The sequence below is a fragment of the Ailuropoda melanoleuca genome, chromosome 7 (genome assembly GCF_002007445.2).
Source record: "Ailuropoda melanoleuca isolate Jingjing chromosome 7, ASM200744v2, whole genome shotgun sequence".
In the NCBI taxonomy this organism is placed as follows: Eukaryota; Metazoa; Chordata; class Mammalia; order Carnivora; family Ursidae; genus Ailuropoda; species Ailuropoda melanoleuca.
This window is the reverse complement of record NC_048224.1, coordinates 78204004-78226717: the sequence shown is the minus strand read 5'-3', so window position 1 is coordinate 78226717 and position 22714 is coordinate 78204004. Positions and strand designations below refer to the sequence as shown.

Sequence of the window (22714 nt, the reverse complement as noted above, 5' to 3'; positions counted from 1 at the left end):
TTTTAAGCAGTTTACACGGTCAGTCTTTTAAGATAAATCTCAATGTGGTTCTAACGGGATCAACAGGAATGGAGTTAATGAAGGACTCTGATTCAATAGGATTTCAGGAAGCCGGTAAAATGAACTTGGAGGTAGTAACCGAATGGACATGCATGGTGAAACAAAATGACTCTTGAGCTTTAGGCAGCAAGGGTCATTTTTTCTTAAGCGTCATTTTTTCTTAATGGTTAAAAACAATTTCTGAAATGGTTAAATGTACCCTACCTTACTCAATTTTATAGCAAGGACGCAGTGCCCTTTATTTGGGGCTATTTCTACATAACATAAAGTAAGGGGAGAATTATGAGAATGCAGAATGGTTCTTTTCTGTCTCCTGCATTTCTGAAGTCTACTGACCAGTCTTACCACTTTATTTTCCATTTCTGAAGTGGCTCTCTTGAGCTAAGCTTGAGAACACTGTTTTCTGTGTTCTCAACTCAGGCCTCCAACAGTCATGTAAGTGGAGTTAAACGTAGCTGGTGGGGGCATTACCAAGATGAAATGATTAAACCTTTCTGAACTGAGCTAACTAGCAGGAAAAAAAAAAAAGGGAGAGTAGGTATTCTGCTGTCTCAGTGGGAAGAATGTGGTCAGAGATCTCTTGAAACCAAACAAAAGAGAATTGTGTCTTGGCTTCCCTCATCAAAAGCTACTACTGAGGGTGCTATTTTCCCAGCTTAGTGCAAAATTAACATGAAGAATAAAAACTAGTTCTAAATTGAAAACCAAACATAGCTGTCTAATTATTTTCCCTTCATCTTTTTTTTTAATTTCTTGGTACCCCATGATACTGATACCCTTTGCAAAAAGTATATCTTATGTTAAAAGTTTCCTAGCCAGAACTGAATAATTCATTCTGGAATCATCTACCATAACAGCACTGTAAGAATTCTAAACGTAAACATCTGAAGCTACATCATTTCCTTAACATGGCATTTATTCCTTCAGTGAAAAATTACTTATATACGGCTACTAGGCAATTGGCTTTTGCTTCTTAGGAGCAGAACCAGATTCATAAATTAATAATTTCAGTAAGTTTACACTAACTGTCCTAAAACAGAATATTAAAGAAAATTATTTTTTTCTCCTTTACACAAACATTTTTGCTCTTAGGAAATGTACATTAAGATATCAATCTACATTTGTGAAACAAGAACAAAGACACTTGTATTTACTTGTGCGTGTGGTTCACTCTTTTACCACTTTTCATGAAGTTAAGCCTCACTAAATTTTATTTCTTCCTCATTTGCAATCAGGATTACATATGACAATTGTCCTCACTGGATAATTACAGAAAGACACACATGGCTTTAATACTTATTTTATCAGTGTCTTCAGCTAGTTATGGCTCAACGTATTAGATTTGCAGCTGAAACTATCATTGGAGCCTCATATTTGCTAAACCCAGGTGTTTCGAAGTGTTAGTTTTTTTCATCAAAGCTGGTTACTATATTTAACCTTCAAGTCTATAAAATTTACACTTCTAGTTATTAAAATGAAATAAAACATATAAACTGAGCTCAAGAGAGACAGTATTTTGCATTTCCATTATTTGACCACAGGGAACGCTCTTTATTGTCAGCTTATTGTTTAGCTCCTTGCTAATGGAAAAATGACTTTGGAAACCTTGGCCTTTCAACTCAGCATTGCGGAAACCTTCCGCATTTCTCCATTTGCATCCCTGTCTTATCCCATCTCTCCACCAAAAACAAATAGACAGTCAAGCTTTCCAAAACAGCTGCTATGGGAAAGGCCAAGAGAGAGGAAGAAGAAAGAAAAGGAGAGAAGGGGAAGGGGGGCGGGGATAAGCAAGAAATGAAAGAAAAATTGGAAGAAAAGCCCTGGAAACCATCCGAGAGGTAACCTCAAAAGCACATTAGCTACCTGCACAGTCATTACTCGGAGGCAGGAAGTGTGCTGCATGAATGATCCCATTTCCATGAATCATCTTACTTAACCTTCAAAAAGAACCTTACTTGCTAAAGGACTACTATTGCCCCACTTGGCAAATGAAACCGAGGCCAAGAAAGACTCCGTTACCTAGCTCAGGGTCACGTTGCCTTTTACTGCAAAGGGCAGAAGCAATATTTGCTCCAGTTCTAACTCCAAAGGCTGCGCTCCTAATTCCTCCGATGGGCGGGAAGATAAGCAGGGTCAATAGGCTGGCCTTCCTGTATACACATTTCAAAGTAAGGCATCTCATAATTAATATGTTCGAAATGGCCTCTTCATTTCCTCCCCGAAACCTTTTCTATGCCCCCCTCCCCACCAAGTCTTTTCCATCTCAAAGAATAGCACCACCACTCTCCTCTGGCCAAGAAACCCAGAATCATGCTGATGTCCCTCTTGCCCCCGTAATCCAATCTGTCAATAAGTCCTACAGATTGAGATCCAAAATTACACCAAGCCTGTCCTCCTCTTTCCGTAGCACATCTGTCTGACTGCACCAGCCTCATACTGGTCTCTCTGTCTTCCCCCTTGTCACTTCCCCTGAATCCTCTACGGCTGCAAGAGTCATCTTCTCAAAACGTAAATTAGACTATGTCACTCGTTTGCTTTAATATGATTAGGGGGAGGGAGTTTCCTTCGCCTTAGAACAAACCCTGAATCACTGTGCTGGGTTATGAGGCTCCGCACCATCGGGCTGCCGTCCAGCTCTCCAGCATCGCCTCGGGTGGCCCTCTGCTTTGTTAACTGAGTTCCAGGCAGTTTGATGCTCTTCGGGTCACTTGACCACACAGAGCTCAGTGCCTTTGCACGTGCTTTCTCCCCAGCTTGGAACATTTCTCCCTCCCTTCTTCCTGTGGCGGCTTCATCTCATCCTGAGTCGAAGCTCGAATATCACCCTTCAGAAGCCATGCCTGACAGCTGCATCTCTATCTCGGATTTAATGTAACCTCCCTCATACTTTAAACACTGTATAAATGTTTTGTTTGTCTACTATTTGATCATCAGAGCCTATCGGAACCTCAGGTCAAAAATCACAACTGTTATGGTCATCATTGTTTTTCCAGAATCCAGTAGATGCCTAAAATATACCGAGTGTTCCAAAAATGGTTGTTGTATAATTTCCATAAACAAATGAATAGAGAACCTCTTTATAGCAAATAAGTTTTGCCAGAGAAACTCTGACCCTTCTCTTCCATTACATTCCGATTCTCTTTGGATTGGCATAGGTTCTAGCAAATATAGAATCACACCAGTTACAACTATGTCCTAGACCATTGAACACCACCTTCTATTTCGCGCAGCTATCCAGAGCAAACTTCAAGAGAAAGAATGGGAATATTATTGAGTTATGTAATATACGCCACAAATAAATATTTGATTTGAGATTATGGTATTTTAATCACCTATAAAAGATCTGCTTAGTTTTAAAAAAGTGACTATCACTGCTTTTGTGAGTAAAAATAGAGTCATGCTAAGCCTCTAGAAATGTGACCAGTAAGGATTCATATTCACCAAAGATTTAGCCATTTAAGAAAATTTTCCCCTAAATCAAAGCCAATAAAACGTAGATCCATAGGAAACATAACTTTGGAATGAACCTAAAGAATAGCAATGACATTTACATTATACTGTTCTATTTAAAAGGTGTATCTTCTGTCATGGACACAGAACAGGTGCCTCACAGTCATACTGCTAAAGGCAGGGCTCTGCTATGGAAAGACCCTGATGATGTGAACCATTCTAAACTGCTCGTTGAAAAGAGAAAGGCTTACAAATGTTTAGCCAGCCATAGTAGCCAACAGCCTTTCCCAGGACCTGTATTCTCTTATGCTCTCTCGCAGATTAGAAATATTTGTCTCAGTGCCTGACATGACTTCACCATCTTATTATAACTCCCTGAGGCACTGGTATCTTTCCTTGGGTTCTCATGTCACTAGCAATTAATTTTATTGCCAAGAATGCTTGGTTTTTTTCTCTAAGCTGAATATGTCTGTATAATCTTGTAATGCTTGTCCTCAAACCTCGTTTTCCGACTTACTGCACTTACTTCTATTTTTCCAGGCTTTGCTCTACGTTCCAGCTAATTGTCAATAATGACTTTGCTAAAACTCAAGTTACTGCTCACTTTCAAGCAAAAATCTGTGCTCCTTCTAACCAGAACGAAGAGCTTCGCGTTTCCTGGCATCTCAGTGGTCAGTCATCCAATAGGGAATAAAAATCTAAAAGCCTTGTCCTTAACTGACATTTCATATAAAGAACTGACTCGGCAGCTTCTGCTATTATGTCAAGATCCTATTTATATCTTTCAATAGCATATGAATTAAGGATCTTGGCGAATGAAAAATTGGGCACCAAAAGACATAATCAAAGACAGAGGCAACCAATGTCTGGCTTTGGACCAGATACATTACAACGGCCAACACAGATACCGTATCTGACGTCTCAGTTTTAGTGCCAAACCAGGAGACGGCACTCTCTCTGACTGCACACCCAAGTCACATGGGAGGTCAAATGAGGAAGCAGCAAACCAATTTTCACAATGGAGACAAAAGTAGGGCTCCTCTTACTCAGTGATTCGAGCCAGATGGATGACCACATCTCCTAATTCTTTCTTATGCCCATCGAAAAAAAGGTCTTAGATCTGATGCCGAGGGCTTGAAAAACTTAATCACACAAACAAGAAACGAATACAAATTTATAGAATGACATTTAAACGGGGACTGAGGATACTTTACGCTAGTAAGAGCTTTCTACTTCTCTACTTGGCGTTACGTCTCTTATCACATGAGGCACAAAATTGGGGCCACTAAAAATACTTAAGGTAATGGTGCTGACCTTAAAATTACACTGATTGATAGAAAATACCTATTACCCATTAAATTTTAAAGATGGACAATTGTTGATATGATATACTGACAACTTTTTTTTTTTTTCCTGAAAAGAATTCTTTAAGAATAACGTGAGCTCCGAACTGGTGGTTATCGGGAATCTGAGAATCCCTTCGGTCTTCAGTGTATTTCCCTGAAAGTTTCAAGGGAATTTTCACAGCAGTTGGTTTCACAGTTTAAAAATGTGAAAGTGCCACAGGGATTTAAATTAATGCTAGGATAAGAGAATGTTCTAAAGGAATAACAAGGTCCACTGGCAACTGTTTAGAGGAGCTTTTCTTAGAATATGAGGTAATTGATCCTTATATAAAAATGGAGCGTCTTTTTCCATTTATCTATTCATTCATTTTAATATTTGTTAAATATTTACCCTGTTTTCAACCCTTAGAATCTTAATTCTAAGGTTAACGACAACTTTTTTGACTTGAAGGAGTTCCTTCTCTACTAATGGAGGTCTTCACATCAGCAAATAATCAGAATACAACATTCTAGTAGGTAAGGGTAGGGATGGACGCACAAAGAAGGGTGTGGCTAACTTTGTCATCACCATGTTGGGAGCCCCTCTGGAGAGGAAATGCCCCTTGAGTCAGTGTCAAAGAGTGATGAAGTCCATCAGGGTGGGACACACCAGTGGTGTGAGAACAGCTTTTCCATCACAAGGAAGAGCTAGGAAAGCTCTTTGGAAAGAAGGCTAAAAAGGGCCAGAAGCACTCTCACATTGAAATACTTTATAGGAGAATTACAGGGCATTGAAGGCTGAGATGAAATCAGAGAATATGTTCGATTAGGAGCATGATAAAAGAATACACGCTTTTGTCTTCTGCTAAGATTCTGGAGCCCTAGATCTGGAATTGGACTTAAAGAGGCAATTATCAAAGGGGGATGTCTTTTCCACGTCTATAGTATTATTACATTGAGTTCCCTTCAGGAAGATAGAAAGGGTGAAACCAAAAGAAATGGAAGATGCTCTCGCTGAATCCACAGGGGATAGCTACATGGCTCCTTAGATGAAGCCCCAGACAACGAGAGCATATTTCCCAATTTCAGAGTTTGACCCTGTAAATCGTAACTTTAGATCGCTGGCCCCAGAGTACCTAGATGGATGGCCTTCTGATATACTATTTTCATGTTCTTTACTATTATTCCAAAAACAATTATTTCATTATGAAATGATCATTTTAAGGATTATACTATGATAGACTCTATAACTTAAAATTTTAAGGACTGCATAACATTTTAAGGACTGCTTACTAAAAAGCTTTTTCTATGTTTGCTGAGCATTAAGAATAATTTCCATCTATGGAACATAAGAACTAGGATGATCGGTAGGGGAAGAAAGGGATAAAGAAAGGGGGGGTAATCAGAAGGGGGAATGAAACATGAGAGACTATGGACTATGAGAAACAAACTGAGGGACTCAGAGGGGAGGGTGGTGGGGGAATGGGATAGACTGGTGATGNCTGCTTTTACTAAAAAGCTTTTTCTATGTTTACTGAGCATTAAGAATAATTTCCATCTATGGAACACAAGAACTAGGATGATCGGTAGGGGAAGAAAGGGATAAAGAAAGGGGGGGTAATCAGAAGGGGGAATGAAACATGAGAGACTATGGACTATGAGAAACAAACTGAGGGACTCAGAGGGGAGGGTGGTGGGGGAATGGGATAGACTGGTGATAGGGGTAGTAAGGAGGGCACGTATTGCATGGTGCACTGGGTGTTATACACAACTAATGAAGCATCGAACTTTACATTGGAAACCAGGGATGTACTGTATGGTGGCTAACATAATATAATAAAAAAGCATTAAAAAAATTAGGATTCAGACAAAAAAAAAGAATAATTTCCAGATTGCTGCTTGAGTACGTGGTGACATGAATATGACTGTAAGTTTTCACTTCTGCTGAGCCCTGTCTTAAGTGGATTACTACATCCTGCATGACTCCAACTACACATTCATAGCTTTTCCCAAAGCCTTTGCTCACTTTATAACTTCACACACACTATGAAAGTGTACCTGTTTCANAGGGATGTACTGTATGGTGGCTAACATAATATAATAAAAAAGCATTAAAAAAAATTAGGATTCAGACCAAACAAAAGAATAATTTCCAGATTGCTGCTTTAGTACGTGGTGACATGAATATGACTGTAAGTTTTCACTTCCGCTGAGCCCTGTCTTAAGTGGATTACTACATCCTGCATGACTCCAACTACACATTCATAGCTTTTCCCAAAGCCTTTGCTCACTTTATAACTTCACACACATTATGAAAGTGTACCTGTTTCATCAGAATTCACGTATTAAGTGGTTTTTTTGTTTACTTGTAATATAATTGATAAAACAAAAAAATGGTACTGTAAGGGTGATTTGATTTGTGTTTATCTGAACTTTAGAAAGACTAAATATTTTTCCAAATGTATTTTTTGAAAGAATTACAGTATGGTATCAGAAAAGCATACTATAAATTTCAGTACATGGTGGCCCTTAAATAATTCTAAAATAAAAATTCACACTATATAAGAAACATAACTTTTTGCCTATGGACAGATCCTACTCTGATTTCATTCTCACCATTAAATATTCTTAAAACCTTGGTCAGAAGAACCCAGAGAACATCGAGTGAACTCCCCGCTTTGCCTATCCTGAGTAAGTATGGAAGTTACTACTTGCAGAAACAATCCTGGGATTCAAACTGGCCTCTGGTTGTCTGGTTATGAAACTTGAGGAAGGTCAATTACCTACTTCTGTGACTCAGTTTCCTCATCTGCCAAAAAGGAGCAGTCATTTTTTTGTTTGTTTTTACTACGTTGACAGGAATGCTATGAAGGCAAAGCTGCATAAGTAATCGTAAATCTTATATAAGGTTTAAGATCTAATAGAAAGAATCCTAAAATATAATAATCTCTCTCCAGGTGTGTGTGTGTGTGTGTGTGTGTGTGTGTGTGTATACATAGGCTCTATCACCCAACACTTATTAGATCCAAGCACAGTAGTACTCCCTGAGGTGAAATCCCAACATTATCTATTCTTCAAATAAAGTACTCTTTAATCCTGCCATCTGGTAACAGCCCCACGCTAAAAACTGGTAACTCTGTCCTAAGCACCATCCCATTAGTGATGGGTGGTCCTAGCCCATCACTAAATCATAACAAGATTTCTGTGGCTAGCTAGTTTCTTATGATAATATCATTAAATCTGAAACAAGGGCTTTCAGCTCTCCACTTTCCTAAATCTCTTTTTGACTTCTGAAAGTAAAAGTTATATTTGACTTTTTAGGTTATTCAAGGATTATGCTTGCTCCAGTACTTTCCTTAGTCACTGTCCTAAAAGCACTCTTTTTTTTTTTTTTTTTTTTTTTTTTTTTTTTTTAAGATTTCCTCTATCCATTTGACAGAGAGATAGAGAGAGCACAAGCAGGGGGAGAAGCAGGCTCTCCGCTGAGCAGGGAGCCTGATGCGGGACTCAATCCCAGCATCCTGGGATCATGACCTGAGCCAAAGGCAGACACTTAACCGACTGAGCCACCCAGGCGTCCCTCTAAAAGCATTCTTGAGGACTTGGAGAAGGTGAATTTAACAGATTGGAAAGAGAATTGCAGCAGACAGTTCTTAATTTTAGGCCATGGTGTTGTAACTGGCTTCCCAGATGTGAAATATGGGATGCATTTCATGGAGCTGGTTTATGGATATGCTTACTATCTTTGTATAAAAGAGATGATAATAAATCACTATGGCTGAATTCAGTAGCCAGACCCACTGGGCCAAGAAGTCTGTCATCACCTGCATGGGAAGAGTAAGTCACCCTTGACAGAGGTCTGTTACTTCCTGGACAGATGGATGCATTCAGAGAAGTCACCTGGCTTTTCTGAGACCTGGATCCCTCCAACCAAAACTGTGAATACTGCTTGTTCATAGGATTCAAGTACCTTCCATAATCCCTAAGACATACATACGTTTGAGAAGTGTCAAAACATATCATATATGTGTCTTCATAAACATGTATTCTATTGCATAAAAATCACATGATTACACATGAAGATTTGAAAATGAAGGTTCAATTACAGTCTATAAAAATATTTTTTCTAGAGTATATTTTAAAAAAATTATTTACTGTATTACCAAGATATATATAACTGGATCAAAAATTAAAATTCTCAATTTAATATTTATAGAAAAGAAGGAAATCTTTTTTTTTCTCTTACCACAAATATTGCCAATATTTTTTATTTCTGTTTGGCAAAATACCTACACTTCCCAGAGACATAATTTCATTCAAGATACTCTTTAAATAGTATTGCATTTCTCACTCAAATGTTAGAGTATTTTACAAGACAGTGCAAAAATCCTAAAAAAAATATGTATCAAACTAAAACAGCTTTGAAATACATACATGAATCTTTATTCTTTAATCTTGCAAGTTTCTGTGTTTATTCTGTCAGAGGGAAGTTTTCTTATATCGGGTGAATTACAATAGGTTCTGTTCCATAGATAGTTTGCCAGAATCTTTTCCGAGCCCCATAAGTAATGCCATGTCGGCGGCGAGAAGAAAGGTCAAGAACAATGTCCCTGGAATGTTTCCCTCTCACGTGAGACGCCAGCTCTAAAAAAGTCCTGAAATGATTTATTTCCTATTTCCATAAGCACAACCCTTAGACACTCAGCCACGTTTTCAGCAAATCCAAATATAAACATGGTTTCTTCAACTAGCCATTCCTCACTTAATATTCTGAAATACGATACGCATAGTGTTTTCTGAAGTTTAAGTACAAATCAAAGTTTTAAAGTAAATGTTACCATTCCACCCAGCTAAGGAAGGGAATGTGTGGAGTAACAGAGTGACGCTGTATCAGATTGAAAATAACTGAGGGGGAAAAAAGCAAAATATTAAAAAAGTAAAAGCTATAATATCTTAGAATTGTAACTACTTGATTTCAAACTTTTTTGGGTAATTTTAAAGAAAATCATACTTTTGCTATTGAGGTATATTCAGTCTTTCTGAGTGACAAACCTGGTGCCTCGAGCCAATATTTAGTCTATGAATTTTCATCTACTATGAGGATTTGAATTATTTCGGAGTTCCACTCTAAAGTTTACTGACAGTGGACTTTCCCATTTGAGCATCAAGATTCGATAAGCACATCACTTTTTTTAATAAATTGGCTTCCTTCTTAGAAATTGGTTTCATACTAAGATTCCTTTTATCAATACATAAAATATTAACTCATGATTTGGTTACTATAAACACAAAGGCATCAAATTTATTAAGCCTCCGGCCTCTAGGGAAAATCAAATAGTTGAACCCAAATTAACATCCCTTTTTGCCTCTCCGGCATGCACCCCACGGATGCCGTCTTTCAGAGCTGCGATTACGTTGTGTCCAGTGATATTTTAAACAAGTGCTATTTAATGCCTCACAAAATACGGAGGGCAAGTAAGCATGTCCTCTTTTTGAGACAGATGACGGAATAGCGTACTTTTAAAAAAGCAACATGAGAAGACAGAGGACTGGATCTGAATCATTTCTTTCCTCCTTCCCTCATCTCTTACCCCCATACCTGCCCCCCCTCACTTCCGGTGTCCTGGTCACACAACATGTACTTCCTGAGGTTCTTTTGATTCTCCTGAGAGCAGGAGAGAACAGAGATACCTTTGCGATGAATCTCGAAGTGGCCACTTTTCCCCCGGCCTACGGGATTGGGAAGAGAGCTGAACAGAGTGAGCAGCAGTCAGAGTTTTGGGGGAGCAGTGACAGTGAAATTGCTCGGGAGACTCAGAGCACAAGTCATAGGCTATTCTCTGCAGTATTCTTCAGATTTCACCGAGGAAAATTTAATTTTATTATTTTTTTAAAAGATTTTATTTATTTATTTGACAGAGAGAATGAGAGAGAGCACAAGCAGGGGGAGCTGCAGGCAGGGGAGAAGCAGGCTTCCCACTGAACAAGGAGCCTGATGCAGGACTCGATCCCAGGACCCTGGGATCATGACCTGAGCCGAAGGCAGCCACTTAACCGACTGAGCCACCGAGGCTCCCCCACCAAGGAACATTTTAGCTAGACTAAGTCACAGATTCCCCCAAACTAAGAAAATCATTAGACGTACTGAGATTGGTAAGATAAAACACATATTTAGTTAGCACTGATTTCCTGGTGAATGCATTATTCATCAGCATTAGTCCACACAGCACCCAAGTACAAATTAGCAAAAGGCATCCCCTTTGGGTAGACACACGTGGGGAGGCACATGGCTTGAGAGTGGAGCTGGGCTGGGTTTCAACATCCTCTTGTCACCTCAAGTGGGCAGCATCATGCAGAACATATTCTGAACAACTGGACATGGGTATCCTATTTACATAAGTCTTTCTTTTTAGCACTTTACAAATCCTAAGACAAAAATAATATACTGGAACATTTATCTATACTCATTGCAGAGCAGTACTGTGTCAGATTGAGAATGTAAGATTATCTATTGGCAAATGACAGATTCATTCAGTATAAATTCAGGTGAGCATAAAAGGATACTTGATACAGATTCTTTGCAGTGAAGTCATCAAAGAACAACCAANACTGGAACATTTATCTATACTCATTGCAGAGTAGTACTGTGTCAGATTGAGAATGTAAGATTATCTATTGGCAAATGACAGATTCACTCAATATAAATTCAGGTGAGCATAAAAGGATACTTGATACAGATTCTTTGCAGTGAAGTCATCAAAGAACAACCAATAAAAGTCACTCTCCTTGTTTATACTAACAGGAGAGTGAATACTTACCACCATCTTCAACTGTAAAATGGAACACATCACTTGTGGCATTGGCCCCGTCTTTTAAAACGTAGCATATTTTCATGTCATCAATGTCAGCTAGAAAATAACCCAAGAACAAGATGATTCATTACGAAGGCGAGATTGGTGACTCATTACTTATGGTAAATCCAATTGGCTCTTACTTCTCTGCAATCCTGTTTAGGTTTCCTAATTCCAACGGAAGCAGTGCTATCTGATTTCTCCTATCTCTAAGCCCCTTGATTTCAGCTGTCCCACAGAAATACGATCTCTTACCCAGATAGAGTGCAAGAGTTAGGTTATAATAATAGCAAGGTGTTGCCCCTCCCAATGGTATTTGCATGTTCATGCACCAAAGAAGTGACTGTCTAAATACAGAATGTCAGACTTCACAACAGGTGGAAAGGGAGATATTTTGAGGCATGGCAGATTTCCTGGCACTACCAAAATCACACTCTTTCCCTCCCTGGAGGGCTGGTCCTCAGAGGAAAGAACTTCCCTGCCCTCCTCTGGCTAACTTTTCTTACCTCTTGTGATATACAGCAGGCTGTTTTTAAGCTCCCCAGAGTTCAAAAGAAAAAAAAAAAAATCAAATCGAGGACATTTTAAATCCCAAAGATTGAAAGAACTGTCATGTCCCAGAGAGCAATTAGAACAGAAAACATCTGGCCCAGTCGGTTCAGCATCTGCCTTTGACTCAGGTCATGATCTCCAGGTGCTGAGATCAAGTCCCCCATCAGGCTCCTTGCTCAGTGGAGAGCTGCTTCTCTCTCTGCCTGCTGTTCCCTTGCTTGTCCTCATGCACTCTCACTCTCTCTTCCTTTCTCTTTCAGACAAATAAATGAAAACCTTAAAAAAAGATACTTCAAAAAAAAAAAAAAAAGAAAAGAAAACGTCTAAAAAAACTGAAACCTTTATCCGCAGTGAAAAGTTACCCTGCTTTAGGAATGCTCTTTCTCTTGCTTCCCGTCCTAGCTCTCGAATTCACTGGCATAGTTTGTTCTCAGTGATTGACTAACATACAACTTCAAAAATTTATTCACCCATTTTCCTAGTTCCTCTCCTTAATGATGCAGCACAGACAACATAATAAACCAAGTATCATCCTGTTCCGTGTTGCTCGCAACACGCCATTATTGACCTGGGCCTGGCAGTACAGTTATTTCCAAGGCTACATTACGTTCAAGATCACAGCTAAGAGTGGCTTCTGCAATGGCATTAATGCTTATTTGTCTTGAGTGGGCTCTACAGTTTTTCCATCTTCTAAGAGGTCTACTGAGTTCGTGCTATGAAGTCTACAAGCATTGTATATGAGAAAATGACTTTATGAAAGAACGAGCTCAAGTGATGTAAGGTACTGGGATCAACAAATGACTGCACGAGTTTCTATGACTCCTCTTGACAGATGTGAAATGTACATGCTCCCTTGGCTCATACAGTTCTGAAAGATGACTTGCTTACAATCCGACATCCGAGGAGGGGAACATCTGATTTAACAGTTCATGGTAACTTCTTGTAAAAGGAGTACTAGGAGATGAAGCAAATTCGAGACATATTATTCCCCCTAGCATTTTATTTCTAACTCTGCTCTAATTTCACCAATTTCTGCCAAGTGTCATTTGTATCTTTCTGCACGGCTACCTTTCCTAGAAGGTGGAAAACTTCTGGGATTGTTTTTTTCATCTTAACTTCCCACAGTCTTTTGCTTAGAGTCTAATATTCAGTAATGGCTCAAAAGTTTCTTAACTTAAAATGAAAGAGCCCAGAGGTCTGGTGGACCACGCTCGGGCCGCTGCCTCCGCCTGTGTGATGTTTCCACAGAGGTAAGGAGTGAAGCCCCTGCAAGCTCTTTACCTGCCTATTCCTACAACTCTGACCCTTTACAACCTTTAAATCATCAGGAAGGAATCAAGTGAACTGTGTTCTGAAGATACATCCCTAGCCTAAGGACAAAGTCCTCTGGTCATGTGGGGAAGAACTTTTCCAAACTTCCCCATTTCCTCTTTAACTGTGTAGGAAAATCTAAAGGCTCTACCATGAGAAAAGGAAAAATTCAAAATACATTAGTATACCTAAGCTCTGCTTTGTTGTTTTCTTGTAAAACCTATAGTATTTAGGAGACAGTTTCGTTGAAATAAATCACCACTTCAAAAGTGATTTCTTAAAAACTTTTTTAAAAAAGTGAACATGAATGCAATTAGGACACGCAGGTGTCAAATTTTCTGTCCAAGTTAGGGCATGCAATATTGATTAGTTGGAACAAACCAAAACCCTTTTCATTTTCTTTATCACTCAGTTAATAATTCATGGTTCAAAAAAGGGACTTCTAAAAATAAATCTCAAATAAGTAAAGACTTTGATCATAGCACTGTTATTCTATAGGAACCTCTAAAGCTATCAAAAACATCATAAATTATATATAAACACTCACTTCTTAAGGCACAGTAGTATTAGGAAGATCAAAACCTAGTAGCAAAAAAAATGTTATCTCCTTTTAGTGAACATCTAACAATTAACTGGATTTTCTTCTAATCACTGATCGTGCAACGGATTTATTTCAGTTCATGTATACAAGCATTCCATGATTTTGTGTTTTCGTTTTAATTCTAAGTTCACTAACTTGCCTGGCAACCACACCCTCGTTCAAACGCTTTGGGGGAAATTTCTGAAAGCGATCTGTAACGTATCTTCCACAAGATATCATTGTGTGCTTATTGTAGAGAAAAAAGTCCAGCTCCTTGAGACAAGAGATTTAAACCTGGGATGGAGACAGCAGGGGGCACCCTGGCAAAGAGACAACATTAAAATAATTTCTTTAATTTGTCTAATTCTACCTTGTCTATTTCTACCTTAACAAGGCTTAGAAATGAACGGATTTTCTTCCCCTAAGGATCATGTCATGAATCGGTTTGGGAATAGCCTTCTTTGCCCATATTATGCTAACTTGACCTAACCCAGTGCACTGAAAATCCATCAAAATATAGCTCAGCTTATCCCTTCATGATAACAGAAAAAGAAAAGCAAATACAAAGGTAGCGTCATCCTCACTCAAGCCACTGCTTTCATTCCTCTTCGAAGAGAGGAGCGCAGTAGCCCTATGATGGAGCCTCTCTGTTTTTACTCACCCATCTCATCTCCAGTAATAACCACCCTGAACCAAACTGAAGCCCCCACTTGCTCAGATGAGCGCTCTGTGATGAACTACCAATAGTTTTCCTAGGCAGTGTTTGGGTTCTTATTGGAATGTGCTCATTTCTCTTATAATCTTAAAACTGTGTCTTCACTTTTTATAATAAACTGACTATTCAATATTTACAGATGACCATAAAAAGTAACCATGGTGAGTCCATAACAGTGAGAGGGAGAGAGAAACAGGCTCTCTCCGAAATAGCATAATTTAGGGTTCAATATTTAAGATATAATATTCCAACATTTTCAGCTGTTGGACCCAGTCCATAGAACTTAAATTAAATCGTCTGCCTGTCTTCATCCACAAATTCCTTTAAAAAAAAAAAAATCTTTAAAGTCAGATTACTTTTTCAGGTCGGAGGAGCAGTCTGAAGTCACATTTTCTATCCTGTAATATATTCCTTTCATCCTCTTCACTTTCCGTGAAAGTGAACCAATCTAAGATTGCCTGGTATCTCTGTCCTCAGAAAGCCTTCACACAAAAGTTTCCTGCCAGTCTGGCATGACACTTGGCACTCTGAGGTTTTCCTGTCCCTGCAGGCCCTAGAATATATTCAGGCTTTCAGCCAAGAATCAGGAGGTTGGAGTGCAGGGCTATTTGCCAGCATCTAAAACAGAGAAGCAGCTCACTTTAACACTATACTTTGCAATATCCGTTTATTAAAGCATTTTTTAGAGCACAACACTGTTGCGGGGGGGGGGGGGGGGAGAAGAACACCCCCACTGGGATGCCCCGAGGATAAACTCCACCTCCACTCCCAGAGCCCACAGAGGATAGATCTAGTTTCCATCCTGACATGGTGAGATTTTCATGAAAGCCACCCGAAGCCCTCTGCAGTGAAGTTCACACGTTCTAAACAACAGAGCCCTGCCTCCCAAGCCAGCATGCTGAATGGGCTTCTCCCTTCAGTCACTGAGGAACTCTGCAGAGGTCACCTGCCCTTCCTGTCTCAGATTGTGTCCACACACAAAGAAAATTTAGGTTAGAAAAAGACAGGGATAAAGAAAGGGGGGTAATCAGAAGGGGGAATGAAGCATGAGAGACTGTGGACTCTGAGAAACAAACTGAGGGCTTCAGAGGGGACGGAGGTGAGGGAATGGGATAGGCTGGTGATGGGTAGTACGGAGAGCACGTATTGCATGGTGCACTGGATGTTATACACAACTAATGAATCATGGAACTTTACATCAAAAACCAGGGATGTACTGTATGGTGACTAAGTTCGTGACTATAATAAAAAAACATTATAAAAAAAAAACCAGAAAAATGCTTTAGTTTCAAGAATGCAGATGCTCGAGGCCATGGGTGTCTGTTATTGTGTTTGAAAGAGGTCCTAAGAGGAGATCTGAAGCGAGGAAATAATTTCCTCCTTCTAGTCTGCTATTTATCTTGTTAACATTATCTTCAGGGTCTTAGTAAAGGGAATGTACATTCTGGTGATGGACATATTGTGTTAGACATCATTAAGTGTGCTCTGTGTGTGTGTGTGTGTGTGTGTGTGTGTGTGTGTGTGTGATGGAGCCATACCTTGTATACATATAACTGTTAGAACTCTAGACAGGTGCTTCCCTCTCATGTCTTTGGTGTTTGCCTAAGTCACAAAATATTAGAGAAGAATTATAAATCTACAAAGTACGTATAAATACATTTCTTTTTCAGTTACAAAGTTTCTAAGAACTGTAACAGGATTAGAACAATGCTCTCACAACTAATCAAAGTAATATTGATTTGAAGGCTCTATTTCAATGGTAGGTGAAAATAACAATAATAGAAAGAATTTAGAAAGCACATCTTTCGCTCAGGTGCCAATATGCTTCATGAGCGCCCTGCAGTGTACCCAACGGGCCACTCGGAGGACGGGGGTGGCAAAGCCGACCCAAGTCTGGCTCCTGCCTTGGCAGCACACCTTGCTGCTGTCGAAAGACACTGATACTCCTTCTAATGCAGGGTGCTGAGGTGGGACCTACGGCAAGAAGGGAGCTATTCTCCCAGAAAAGTGAGTCTCTGTATGCTCCCCCATCTTTCTATTTCCCTTTCCTTTTCTTCCCTTGGATTCAAATCTGATCCCCTATTTACAACGTTTTCGGGGATAGCCATACCCTCAGAAAATAAAACCTGCATTTTCCATTGGGTATCAGAAAAGAACAGTGTACCATACCTTGTGTAAACTGAGTCACACTGTGGTTGCCTCTGTCCAGGTTGAGGAGATATCCATGTTGAGGGGCCTCTGTTACAATAAACCTGAGAGAAAAACGTAAGCTGTCTCTGTCCTCCGCTTTCAATATTTTGCTTGTGATCATGAACCCCAAGTGACCGGTAGCCAGAGTGCGAAGCGTGGAGGCCCCTTTGTTCACAGCAATTTGGGGGACACTATCATCCACGGCTAAGACCTGGATTTTCATCACCTGGGGTCTCCTGGTTTCAAATATTGTATCAGGGAAAACATAGAACTCTGTATGGAAACCATCAGTCACCGTGAAGGAGAAGCTGTCTTCGCTCGACTCAGTGCCATCATGTCTGTAGCTGATTAAGTTTTCATTCAAGTCTTGCTTGGTAAAAACCATGGCAGGTCTGGTGTTGTTGAATAGGAGTTGACCATGAACAGGCACCTGGGTGACAATGAACTTCAGGAGTTTGTCAGGAGTGTCTCTGTCTTCCACAGTGAGTTCAAAGGGAGTGATCAACTTGTTTTCACCCTCACTGACAACCAGGTTATGGATGGTGACCACTGGCTTTTTGTTATCCACATCACTAATGGAGATACGGAATGTCCGGAAGACGGGGTTACGTCCATCGGTGACTTGAAACTCAAAACTGTCCATCTTGACCTCATCGTCAGCTGTGTGGATGTAGTAGATTTTGTTGCCAGCCAGCTGGAGCTGAGTGAAAGACGTGATGGACGTTCCAAGTTGATCTGTGCACTCTAAGTGCCCTCTCATGGGAGCCCTGGTGATGGTAAAAACTAAGTTTTCATCAGGACTGTTCAAGTCACTGGTGCTTAGCAAGTCTGTTGTGAGGGTGACTTTGCCACCTTCTTTCAAGGATACTCCCTTGCTTATCACATCCGGGAAGACGATGTCAATGCTCCCAATGGACACATAAAAGTAGCGATCGATGAGGGCATTTATTCCATCAGTCACATCAAATTTAATTAGGTCCCGAATGCCCTCTTGTCCAAAATGGACATACTGAATTAAGTTTCTATCCACTTCATCCTGGGTAAAATTCATGCCCAGTGTGATATTCTCCAAGGCACCTGTAGGTTTTCGTCTCTGCAATAAGCCATGTCCTGGCCCATAACGAATAATATAAACCAAAGATTTGTCTTCAGAGTCTAAATCAGTTGCCATTAATATTTTGTTGTTGATAATTTTGGTTTCCCCAATTTCTATTTCTAGGCCATTATTGATCATCATTCTGGGGGTCTCATCATCAACAGGGATAACGATAATAAGGACCATTCTTTCCACTGAGTGTTTACCATCTGTTAGTCTAATCACAAAACTGTCTTCCTGGGTCTCAGAGTCATCATGCTCATAAATAATGCTTGAACTCTCTATGATCTGGTCCAAGGTGAAGCTTTCAACCAAAACTGTGCCATTTATCAGCTGGTTCATGATGTGACCGCGAGTAGGGAACTGGGTAATGGTGAAAGTTAGATCATCCGGGGGAATGTCAGCATCAGCGGCATTGAGGATGGGCGTATCGATCACCAGACTCATGCCTTCCATCACCATAAATTCTCTCATAAATATTTCTGGCTGTTCATCATTGGTGGGAATGATGACAATGGGGAAAAAATGTCTCTCTGAGAAGTTAATGCCATCAGAGCAACGAAATATAAATCGGTCTTCCACAGGTTCGACCCCTTTATGGACACTCTGGACATAGTTAATATGACTCAGCCTGAGGTCTTTCAGGGTAAAGGCACTTATGGCAATTCCTGCTCTTGATTTCTCAGAGCCTGGAGCCGGAGAAATGTTTTCAACATAACCGGAGGTAGGCTGAATAACTATGGTGCACAAGATGTCATCAGTTAGTGAATCGATATCTTCGGCACTCATATGTGTTGCGGTTATAACACTTTTATCACCTTCCATGACCATAAACTGTTCACCCACAGAAATTTCTGGTGCCTGATTATCAACAGGGAGAATGGTCACCCATACAGTAACTCCTTGGATAGTATTGCCACCTATTACCCATTCTTGAGACATATCTGACAGACTCAGGTTAAAAGAGTCCCCTCTAGGCAACAGGCCAATCTCACCACTAGTGTGGGCATAGACGACAGAGCCCTCTAAGATGTCCCTTTGGGTAAACTGCTCTGCTGGAACTCCGTTGACCAGGATTTCTCCGTATAAGGGGGGATCTTCCAAGATGAAAGTCAACATCAAATCATCGGTGTCTTCATAAGTCCCCTTGATAACACTGGCAGTGATTTCGGTAGCTCCATTTTCTAGAACATCTAGATATGACCCCAGAGTGCCAGCGGGAAGGCTCAGCATGGGCACATCATCCGCTGGCCGGACATTCACTCTGAGAGTGATGGGCACCACGTGGTGTCTGTCGCTGACCTCCAAGGAGCAGCTATCAGTGAGAGACGCATCCCCGTTATGCGCATAGGAAATCCGACCCTGCTTTATGTCTTCCAAGTGGAAGACCTCCCCTACGTGCAGTATCTGTCCAGACACTCTCATGTGGCCATGTTTGGGCGCCTGCGTGAGAGTGAAAGAGATGTGCGTGACGTCAGTGTCTACATCATTCACACGCAACTCCGTCTCACTCAGGATGTGGTGGCCCTTCTCCTGAATGCTGAAACCCGTGTTGAGGATCTCGGGTGGTTGGTTGTCCACGGGCTGCAAGTAAAGGGTGAAGGTACCCGGAGCCACATTCCCAGCTTGATCCTCCACCTGGAACTGGAACTGGGCCACTCGGGCAGCCACTCCCAGTTCTTGCTCTGGAGGTCTGTAAGCTATTTTATGGTGGTTGATCTGGGCTTGGGTAAAATGGGCCACCACGACTGAGGGGCTGTCGGTCAGGACCAAGGTGCCCAGTGGGGCTGGCGAGTGGTTTTCATCTGTGTCCATGGGGGGCTGGGTCACTGTGTACCGCAGTTCTCGGTCATCTGTGTCCAGGTCAGTGTAGTGCAGCCACTTCTTCCTCAGTGGGGTGAGCTGGGACTCCTGCACCACCATCCGAAGGGGACAGCCGCTGCCCAGCTCTGGAGGGAGGCGATCCACAGGATGAATGCGTATCACAAACCTGTGTGGTCCCGACTGATTAGGGGGGTCATGGTTATCCTGGACTCGAAACGTGAACTGGTCCATCACCGGCCCGGGGCTATGGGGCCCGGAGTGCCTGTAGAACAGCCTTCCCTCGGTTATGTCCCGCTGTCGCCACTCTGTCACTGTTTGCTCATAGAATGTTCCCTGCCTCCTCCAAGGGCCCCTGCTAAGCTCTTCCTCTTCATGGGGAGGATGAGTTTGGCGGAGAAGCAGATGCCCTACGGTTGAGGAGGGCGACTCCAGCACAAAAAGCAGCAGAGAGTCATCTGAGTCCATGTCAGTTGCACTTAGAGCAAGCGGCAGGATGGCCACTGTTTCACCTTCTGCCAGTGTCAGCCCCGTGTTAGCATTGAGGACTGGTGGCTGGTCATCCACAGGTACTAAGGTGATGGGGAACAGGAACTGCACCTGGTGCCTGCGTCCTCCGTCCACCATTCGAAGGACAAGGTTGTCACTCAGCGAGCCATCTCTGTCATCGTGATGGTAGACCACCTGGCCGGCCTCTAGATCAGCCACCGTAAAGGTCTTAGGGGCAGCACTGCCATCGGTGGCACCCAGAAGAACAAGGTGACCATGCCGGAGCCCAGCCACCACCTCCAGCTGTACTGTCTCCAGATCATCCTCATCGCTGATGACCAGGTTTTGTGGTCCACTGCCTGCAGGGCCTGTAAGGGGCCGAGACTGGCCCTCATAGAGAATGAGACCAGTGTTCCGGGTGACCACTGGAGCCAGTGTGTTCATGGGCTTCACCACCACCATAAAAGCAAAAGGGTCTGAGGCAGCTCCTTCCGGGTCCACTACCTCCAACTCCAGTTCAAAGAGACGCTCCTGGTCAGAGTCCTCAGAGGGGGGCTGGTAGGCAATCTTCAAGAGCCACAGATCCCTCTGAGTGAAGGAGGAGAGGGGCAGGCTGCGATCATCAGTACTTACTAGGTAGCCCTGGCCAGGCTGGAAGGGAGAGGTGAGGTTGAAGATCAACAGGTCAGGGGGGGACTCAGCATCCTCCGCGGCCAGCATGTCTGGGGTCAGGGCTGTGAGGACAAACTGATCCACCTCCATCATCATCATGGCCACAAAACTGGGCTTGGGTGCAGTGTTCTCAGCGCCTCCTCGGATTCTCACCAGCACCTGGAAGTGCTCACGTTTCCGAGCCGGACTGCCCACAGGCGAACCTCGAGAGCGCAGCTCCACCACCATGGGCACCCAGTCCCTGTTTGGTGACCGACTGGGGGCCCTGTGGCGGTAGCGCACGCCTAGCTCTTGGAAAGCTTTGCAGTCCATCAGGAGAGGCTCCTGGGCGCCCCCCTCGCTGGCTGCACCTGGAACCTGCGGGTAGTGAAGGAGTTCCCCGTAGCGAGGCAGCGCGCTCAAGCCGGACAGGATGCCCACGCGACACTCCTCGGTCTCGGGCTGGTAGGCGAACTCCAGGCTCCGCGCGTCCAGGGCATTGCTGGTCCCCAGCAGCTCCTCCACGACTAGGGGCAAGTTCCGAGTCACAATCTCCAGCTGGGTGAAGACCACCTCCACCTCCAGCACTAAGGGTAGCACTGCTGCCCCTCCCGGCGCGTCGTAGCGCAGCTGCAGCCGAATGCGATCCCGCGAGGGGCTCCGCGCGCCCAGGTGCGAGTAGCGCACCTCTCCCGGGCCGAAGTCGCAGGGGAAGCGCTTGGGACTCAGGCGGCCAGGCCTCTGGGCCAGCGCGTCGTTATCGAGCACGGTCACCGCGCAGCGGTCCCCTGGTTGCACCTGCAGCACCAGGTCATGCAGCGGATCCAGCCAGACCTCGCGGCCGAAGGGCACCCGGAGCCCACGGTTCGCCAGCACTATGGCCTCCTCGGCGGGGACCCCTGCAGCCCCCGCGAGATCCGGGGACAGCAACGCCCGGCCGGGGGCAGCGGGCTGTGCCGGGACGCAGCTTACCGGTGACAGGAGAAGCAGCAGCAGCAACACCAGGCGGGGCGGCAGCGTGGGTATCGGCGGAAAACTGCTGGGGTTGGCCACCCCGCCGCCGCGGGAGGCGATCCCGGGGGTCCTGGCCGCGTGCATGGTCCGGGTGTTAGAGCTCGGACAGGTCAGCCTGAGAGAGCGCAGTCAATCAGTCCCCCGGCAGGGAACAAGAGACCCCTCCGGAAAGTGCCAGGAACTCCGTATTCTGTAGGTGCGGCTGGGCCAGGATGGAAAGTTGCACGGGGTGGGCCGAGCTGACGCTGCAGCGGAGGCTGAGCCCCCTGGCCGTCCCGCTCCGCCGCCCGCCGCACACGGGCTGGGAGAACCGAGTCGCTCCACTCCAGCTTCCCAGGTCCCGGGACCCAGAGCTCTGAGGGAAACCCCTCCCCTAGCACCCCCTTACACCAGTCCTCCCAGGAGGCCAATCGTCGGTCCCTGGAGGAGGCCCCGAGTAGAGGGTTGGGTAGTGATATCTGCCAATCAGCTCCTAGGGGGCCGAGGCGGGGAAACCGCGCGGAGAGGAGGAGATACAAGGCGCTACAAGTTGTCCTGGAAGAGAGGGGTGCTGGCGGCCTGGAGCTGCACCCCTTTGCTCACGCTTCGCTCTGGGATGCCAGGGTTGGG

General features: G+C 43.2%; 1 protein-coding gene across 1 annotated transcript in view; it reads right to left on the bottom strand.

Annotated features, from left to right (window-relative positions):
* Window positions 1–22448, bottom strand: part of FREM2 (FRAS1 related extracellular matrix 2) — a 164861-nt gene extending 142413 nt beyond the window's left edge. The window contains exons 1-2 of the mRNA XM_034665086.1: window positions 17014–22448; window positions 11654–11743 (exon numbers count right to left, since the gene is read on the bottom strand). Of these exons, the coding sequence (XP_034520977.1) occupies window positions 11654–11743; window positions 17014–22189 (5266 nt within the window). The 5' untranslated portion in view covers window positions 22190–22448. The remainder of the gene's footprint in view (window positions 1–11653; window positions 11744–17013) is intronic.
* Window positions 22449–22714: the final 266 nt, after the last annotated feature.